This window comes from Poeciliopsis prolifica, unplaced genomic scaffold (assembly GCF_027474105.1).
Source record: "Poeciliopsis prolifica strain line A6 unplaced genomic scaffold, Auburn_PproV2 SCAFFOLD077, whole genome shotgun sequence".
Lineage (NCBI taxonomy): Eukaryota > Metazoa > Chordata > Actinopteri > Cyprinodontiformes > Poeciliidae > Poeciliopsis > Poeciliopsis prolifica.
The window spans coordinates 945,001-953,130 of record NW_026562452.1 but is presented as its reverse complement, the minus strand read 5'-3'; the positions used below and the strand labels follow the sequence as shown (position 1 = coordinate 953,130).

Genomic DNA, 8,130 nt, shown 5'->3' with positions numbered 1-8,130 from the left:
CCAATTAAAGATAAAAAGCAAAAAACCCAAACAGCTAAATTTAAGAAATGTGATCATGAATATTCCAGGTCAACACAACAAATCTGTCAACACGCCAGAAAACATCCTCACACACTGACATTTCCCACTAAAAGCATGCACAAATTTATTCCACCTCACTCCTCTGATGGACTTCCTCATCCCCCTTAACAACAAGACTTAGCACTTTAGACAAGCTGCATTAAATTACACTGAAAGGACAAAGTTAAAATTTAAGTGCACCTTTAATTTATTCAATATCTATATTATAACAGCATCATCATGGTTGGCATATAAAATATGTACAAGAACAGCTAATTCATTAAAAATGACAGATCCTGCTGAAAAGTGTATGTGCTTATATGTGGAAGGTGGCAAGATTGCAGCAACTTTCAAGAGCAATTCTTCATGGAACAATCAATCATTCTGGGTACTGACATCTGAGAAGTACATTATCTAGCAAACAATTAGCAGAGCTTGAAGCATACATGGGGCTCCAAGACTAAGAAAGGCAGCAGGTGGACTGTTTGGTCTCTCTTCCCTAAACAGAAAGGAGAAAAAAGAAAAAAAAAAAAACAGTTAGAAACAGAAAACTTACATTCACACATTTTCAAAAACCTACTAGAAATTTTATGTAAATTAGCCTTTCATCTGCTGCTAAAAAAACAAAACAAAAGTTCAGAAGAGGATGGGTTGCCATAACGACTGTGTACCTACATGTGTTCCTGTAAGCATGCTACTGACGCCTAAATTCCAGGTACCTGTTGTCTCTGTTGTTGGCGTCTGTATTCTTCTTCGCTGGCGGCCAGAGCCTGAGCCAGAGCCAGGTCCTCCTGCTCCTGAGGGCTGAGAGGACAACGTCCCGAAGTGAAAACCCCACAAACTGGACGACATGCATAATGGTGGATCCTTGAGTTTGATTCAAGTGCAACCTCATTAAAATTATTTAAATAATCCCATCAGCCTGTTTTGTTTGACAAACACTAAAGAGCCATGCCTTTGTGATGGTTCAAATCTGTAAGCAAAGAGCTCTGTAGAGGCTGTTTTTCAGGTTTCTTTGTTTATGTGGATTTTCTCCTTTGCACTTGTTGAACGCTACAAGAAAAATATTCCGTTTCTGATCTACTAATACCAATGCAGCACATCATGACTTTAATTCAGATCTGAAACAGAGCCAAGTCGATTTCTGGATACCAACAAAAAACTACTTACAGTTTGAGAGATTATTCATATTTCTTCATACAGTGATTTACATTTTATCATCTTTCAAATTATTCAGTTTATTTTATCATCATTTCAATGTAATAGACCAAGCCAAAACACACACAAAAAAAACATACTATAAAGTGGAAGGGAAAAGAGACGGTTTTCAATTTTTTTTTACAGATAAACTCTGAAAAGATTGGCATGCATTTGTATTCAGCTCAGTATTAATTCCAGAGAATCAGTGGCCTTCAGAAGTCACAAAGATAAATAGTAGTTCACCTGTGTGTGATTTTATCTATGCATACAACAGGCTGTACTATGGATTCTCAGTGGTTTGTTAGAAAACATTACCAAACAAAGAGCACCGTGAAGTCCAAAGGTCACACCACATAAGACAGGGTTGTGGACAGGGTTAAATTATAAAACTATATCCACAGCTTTGAATACCTCACAGGCCTGACCAATACTGAGTGCTATTTTTGTCAACATTAAACATCGCTCAATAACTATCAGAACAAGCAAAAGATGGAAGCTGAATAAGTGAATATTTATAAATCCATGTGGATTCTTGAAACACCTTTAGTCCTTTTGGAACATTATCATAACCTTCAGAACAATGTAGCTGGATATGCTCATCATTCAACAATCGGAAAAACAACCATAAATGAACTGGGAGACTGTAAATCACCTGAACAGTAAAAACAGCATCTAACCAGAGATCTGGGTTTAACCTAAACATGAATGCCCAGTTATAAAAGGATTCTGTATGCATTTGGGAAAAAGACTTTTTCAGCATATAAGAAAAAAAGTTTGTATCACAGCTAAACAGGGACGATGAGGATCTAAGCAGCAATCTTGAAAATTAAAAGCAGAAGCAGCTTGCCATATACGCCAACCATCATGTCACTGAGAAATACCTGCGAGTCTGCATTTCATCCATATTATACACATGCATTACTGATCTACTTAAGCAGCTAACTGAAGAGGAAGTTAGCGAAAATCAGAGGCACTTTGTTAACATAACTCACCTGAGGGTTGGTTGAACAGCTGGCCTCGAATCAGCCAAAGACATCTCCAGCGCTCTTTGTAAAGCCTGCTCTTCTGTCTAAAGTGACAAGGTAGAAGCAGAATGTTTAAGTTCCCTTTCAGTATACTAGTGGTTACTATACATAAGGTGATTTCATCAAAGTTGTGTTCATACCAGGCCAGCCTGAAAGGATGCTGAGGGAGGAATTACATTCTGTGCTGAAACGGATGTAGGAATCTGCGGGATAGAGCTGGGAAAATCAGAAATACAATGTGTTAAATTAAGTCTGTTTTTAAAGTACAATACATATATTCAATATGTCCATTACTGAACAAAAATGGGGTAGCAACACTCACCCTGAGCCGTGAGCTCTGTTGTTTACAGTTACGCCATTAGAAACGGGCCGAGGGTTTCCTGAAGCAGATGAACGAGAACTAGAGGCAGACGAAGAGGAAGCACCTTGAGACCTCATTACAGCAGCATGTCTATGGAAAAAAACAAAAAAACTTAAATCACCAGGTTCAATGTGATAATTCAGAAAAAAAGGAAAGTAGTTTTTACTTAGGACAACTGTACTCACCCAGATTTGGAAAGAGACTTCCCCTCGGTCTTACAGTCATGGTCTAGTGGGTGTCGATGTTTGAGACAGTAATTTAAATGACACTGATCGCAGGTGACTCGTATCATTTCCTTTTGTTTACAGCCACCTTTAGAACATTTATTTGTGAAGATCTGAAAGAAAGTAAGAAAGAAAGAAAAAACACGTATTATCACTGTTTTTGATGATATTGCGCCACATGGTTTGGGGGAACTCTGCACTATTTTTACCTTTCTCTTTCTTTGCGCAGGATCTGATTTGCAGTCCCGGTCGATGTGCTCTCCCACTTTAATGTCAGGCATCTCACCTCTTTTGATGGGAATGGGAGTGTTACACAAGGGGCAAACTGGAACCTGGACATCCTACAAGAACATACACATCAGTATTAAGTACTGATGTGTACTTAATATATATAATAGCATCATATTTTATATCTTTTAAAAGATTATAAAACTAAAAACAATCCAATTTTCAAAACTAAGGCTTGTAAAATCTACAGATTCTGATTGATTTTCCAACAAGCAACCTTGCTACTAATCCACACGAGTTGTTTTTATGGCTGCTTGTTGTCACAGTTTAATATTCGTGGAATAGGTTATTGACTTCACAAGAACAACCAACCTTAGGTGAGCATGTTTTAGACAATACTGTGTGACCTAGGTTACATTAAAATAAATGTAACCTAGGTCTTGTCTTATGACAAGATCAGTACATTGGGTAGAGCAAATAGACGTAAATGTAATTCAAAAGTAATCTAATAAAAGTAAAACCCATGGTGTAATTGTCTGTCCAGAAACATTTTGTAGTAATTGGATGCATTAATTAAAAGATAAATATGTTGAGTCATTTTTTAATTAAGTAAAAAAAATGTATTCAGTTAAAATATAAATAATATAAAAATCATTTTTTAATTAAGTAAAAAAAATGTATTCAGTTAAAATATAAATAATATAAAAATCATTTTTTAATTAAGTAAAAAAAATGTATTCAGTTAAAATATAAATAATATAAAAATCAGGTTGAAACATAAGTTCATATTTTATTAGGTTCTATCAACTCACCTTTTTGTAGGATGATGTACATTTGTGATTTGCATAGGTGATGTGATCCTTGCAGAAAATCTCCTGACAGGCATCACATCTCATTGGAAGAAAATCTGCAATAAACAAGCAGTATTTTATGAGGGAACAAGTTAATCAATCAATCACATTTCATTTGTATAGCATCATTCAGCAACAAGGCATTTCAAAGTGCTTACATCATAAAAACACAACAATACAAAGTCATACAATACACAGTCAAGAATTGAACCAATACATCTTGTCAAGCGCCATCATTATATATCAGATTATTGATTAATGTTGATTATCTATCAAGTCAAACAACAACATCAACAAAAAAAATGGTAATACTGTTTTTATTTGAGACTTTACTCACCTAAACGCTTGCAGGTCTTCTCAGAGCAGTGCTCTCCCAAATCTGGAAACTCCATTTTTTTGACGGGTCTACGGATGAAAATGACAGGTTTTTATTCTGAAAAAGATTTAAAAATAATAATAATAATAAAATAAATAAATGAGTTTGATTCAAGTAGCAGCCTGAAACAATTGCTAGTTCTAAGAGCTAGCAGTTCTTAGAACTGGTCTCCACTGTAATAATAATGAATCTTTGAGGATAGTCATGAGTCACATGATTATCAGTCTGCAGACCAACAATGAGTTTGCTAAATTACTCGCAAGAGGCTAAGCTAACTTCGATCAGACTCACAAATGATCGATTACGTAATTAATAGCTCAAGTTATCCAGTATTCTTTTAGATAAACATAACACAAGAACTTCAAAATGAGAGAAATGTTTTCGATTAGTAATACATATTCCCAATGTAACATGTATGAATTATAATAACAAGATATAGAAATTAAGTAACTAGTTAATTTACCCAAAGGGAGCAAATACACATATTTCTGCTAACTCGAAAGAAACACCAACACCACACAGTATACTTCTCCAAACATGTCAATAACAAATACTAAAAATAAGTCTTGAATGTTTATGGTTAAAATGTATTCTCAAGGCTGGCTTCTTTGCTACGCTAGCAAGATGATCAGCTAACCTCAGCTTTTTGTTCAGGTTTACTCACCAGCCGCGGCTTTCTTCTCGGTCTTTGGTTTAGTAAAAAGAAAATCACTGTATTCTTTCAGCCAATATAACTCTATGTTCTCTCAAAGTGTTTTAGTCTGTAGTTTAGCTACAGAGCCCCTGACGTCTTGTTTGTGAAGCTCCTCGTCTGTTTAGCTGTGTCACGCACTGTCCTCTTACGTCAAGACGCCGCTGACGTTATGCTCGTCACGACGTCATCGGAGGCGTGGTTTTTGAGGCGGTCGTAGAAATTTCAAGAAAACTCTAGACTAGAATGAGCCACGTTGTTCAAATAAAATTATGAAACTTGTGTTTAGTAAATGAAATAGACATAGGCTACTCGGTTAACACTTCAGCACAGTAGATTCAAGAAGAAAATCCAGATGTTAAGTTGAAACAATTTTAAAATAAGAGCAAAAAGTCATGACAGTGGTAAAATTGTGTATATGTTTCCTTTTTAAAACATTTGAGTTAATATTTAGTTACACATAAAATGAGTTAAAAATTACTGGACGGACTGTAACATGTCAGAGAATAAAATAACAGAAAACACTGGCAAATATAAGGTAAATAATATCGTCCCCGAATAGCAACAATTCAAACTTTCCTGTTCTCCTTTTGACCTTTTTAATTCTTGCACTCAAATTAAAAAAAATCACATAGCCTAATCATAAATTAATATTTATCCCTTCATATACATTTACCCTCATTTGCTAAACCTGCTACCAACATAGATAGTATTTAAAACTTTACTGAAACAACATAAGTCTTCTCTATGTAAGGATTAAAAGCCATTCACTTGGACAGTTGACATTACATACCCAAGCTCTGTTAGTTAATGCATTTATGGTTTCATTAGATTCGTATGACACAAATTCTCTTAAAATTTAAACTTTTAATGAGCTCAGCAGCCTGAAACAAAAAGACATTATTTGCATCTCTCCTCGTTTGAATGCAGAGTAGGGTACACTAATTGTGACTGATACAATCAAGATCAATCCGCTTGATATGATTTTGGTCTCCAGCTGTGACCTGTCATTTATGTAAATGCACTCAGCAAGGTACTTGTACCCTCATTAAGTTGGATTTTACTATTGGTCTTCACTTCAAAAGTCCATATTCAGTCTGACAGGACTGGAATAAAATGTTAGGTGTGTTTATTAGCATAGGCAAATGAGACATTTAGAATAAAATGATATGAAAGTTGTGTTGATAGAAAATAATAATACACAACATCATGATAATATTAGTGCTGGTCCACAGTTCTGTATTACGACTAATGCATATTGTACTGCATGAGGTTAACCTAAATACACTCATTAAGGAAATTTGTTTTGCATTCAGATAACTCAAAACAGAGGAACTGGAAGTAGACATTAAATTAAATCTAACACCCTAAATGCATCAAGTGACTTCTATCATATACTATTAACTAATGTATGATTTGCCTTTTTTGTTTAGTGCAAGAAGCATAGTTTGGAATAAAAGCTGAAATTTAGCACGGGTATTATACTTCCCCTTGATCTCACCAGTTACGATTTTAGTTTTCAGTGGTTCCTAACTATTCTGAGATTACATCTATACATAATATCATAAGTAATGCGTATAATTCCCTAGTCCATGAAGTTCTTAAATTACTACCGAATGGTTCTCTGACAAAATGATAGTTAATAACCCATCAGCTAAAGAAATATTTATCTGCTTTCTATGTGTTAAATAATTGAATGCCCAATGAGTATTTGAAAGTACAAAAGTTCATGAAAATGTGCATAACTCACTTTTATTAAAAAGTGTGATAGAGTCATATAATTTCAATCTTACACTCTGACATTAATAATTTAAACTCAAGTCCAATAATCCCATAAAATGTACTAAGAATGTGCTTTACATGTTGTTAAATTCGGGATTGGGCTGTTATCCCAGATTTGAGCACACTTTGGGTTAAAACTGATTTCAGTATTTTTATTTTATTTTTTTTTTATGGGACACAGGTTAGCCCTTAACAAAATGTTAGCTTTAAACGACTTATCAATGTTATCAATCAGGTTGTGTGCCAGGTTTGAGAGCGTCTTTCCAAGATTTACCAGTTGGTGGCAGCACTGGTCTTCATAAAAAGTACAGCTCAGAGAAGGAAAGAAAACGCGACGAACGAGGAAGTCACCATAATTGTGACCACTAGAAATATTACACGCGTATATAGTCATGACAGACTGGGATCTAAAGTTTTCCTTTTTTTAATTTTCAACTTAAAGTTGGGAAGAGCATAAAACTCTTCACAAAGTCGCCAACACTAACTGGAGTGCCCATTTATCTATTACAAACTGGTGCCTTGCAAAAAGTGACGGTGCCAATTTTTGGCTTTTAACAGTTGAAGGCTTTTTCCATTGGATAGGGGTCAGCATGGGCACCCTGACTGATCTGCCATGTCAGATCTTCAATTCTGCAAGCACACATACACATACACACGCGCACCTACGCACACCCGCACACACACGCACACACAAAAAAAACTGCAATGTTTAATCTGATATGTTTCAATCAGAACCAAAACCGCTTCTTATGCGACTTGAACTGAGGTAGCTCAGTCACTAGAGGGCAGAATAGGTCTTCCTGGCTTAACACTGGTTTTGATGTTTTGAGAATTCAACACACTCTCATGGCAGGGTCAAAGATACAAAGGCTTAGGTGTGATATAGAGGTGTTTAAAGAGATGTTGTAACAAAGATGAACCTCGGAGTGCTAGAACAGGTGTGTTTTTGTGCAATTTCCATTATTGAATGACACAGTCAACAAGAAAATCCAAGCATCTTTTCTGTACTTAGTTTTTTTTTCTTCCAGATGTAAAAATCCTTGCACAGTCTATTAAAGTTTTGTATCACAGAATTAACCTTTTTTTTTTTACAGTAAATTTTAAAGATTTACTTTGAAAGAGTAATGGCTTGTGCACTTGCAGAACTGTCTATGAAATACTCTGTCATATAAATTGAAGAAGTTGTGACATTGTCAGCAATCCCCTTCCAGAAGTATGCAGGAGAAACACTAAAGACAGAAGAAGCACAGCAACTTTTAAAAACAACATTTTTGGAAGGAGGCTCCAAGTTTTTTTGTGTTTAAACTTCAATTGATAACTGATGTTAAAGTG

The 8,130-nt window shown here is 35.3% G+C and overlaps 1 protein-coding gene across 5 annotated transcripts; it reads right to left on the bottom strand.

Moving 5' to 3' along the window:
- Positions 1-244: 244 nt before the first annotated feature.
- On the bottom strand, positions 245-5,143 carry zfand2a (zinc finger, AN1-type domain 2A). 5 transcript variants are annotated; one of them, XM_055021626.1, is made up of 10 exons: positions 4,963-5,143; positions 4,287-4,354; positions 3,911-4,005; positions 3,080-3,211; positions 2,832-2,983; positions 2,608-2,736; positions 2,426-2,501; positions 2,253-2,329; positions 780-864; positions 245-559 (listed from the first exon to the last, which is right to left on the bottom strand). In XM_055021626.1, the coding sequence occupies exons 2-10, from the start codon at positions 4,339-4,341 to the stop codon at positions 521-523; spliced, it is 840 nt and encodes a 279-aa protein (XP_054877601.1). In that variant the 5' UTR covers positions 4,342-4,354; positions 4,963-5,143; the 3' UTR covers positions 245-520. The 5 variants fall into 5 exon arrangements, with proteins under 5 accessions (XP_054877601.1, XP_054877602.1, XP_054877603.1 ...); XM_055021627.1 differs by having other exon boundaries at positions 4,287-4,382; positions 4,990-5,143; XM_055021628.1 differs by having other exon boundaries at positions 736-864; positions 4,990-5,143.
- Between the last annotated feature and the right edge of the window lie 2,987 nt (positions 5,144-8,130).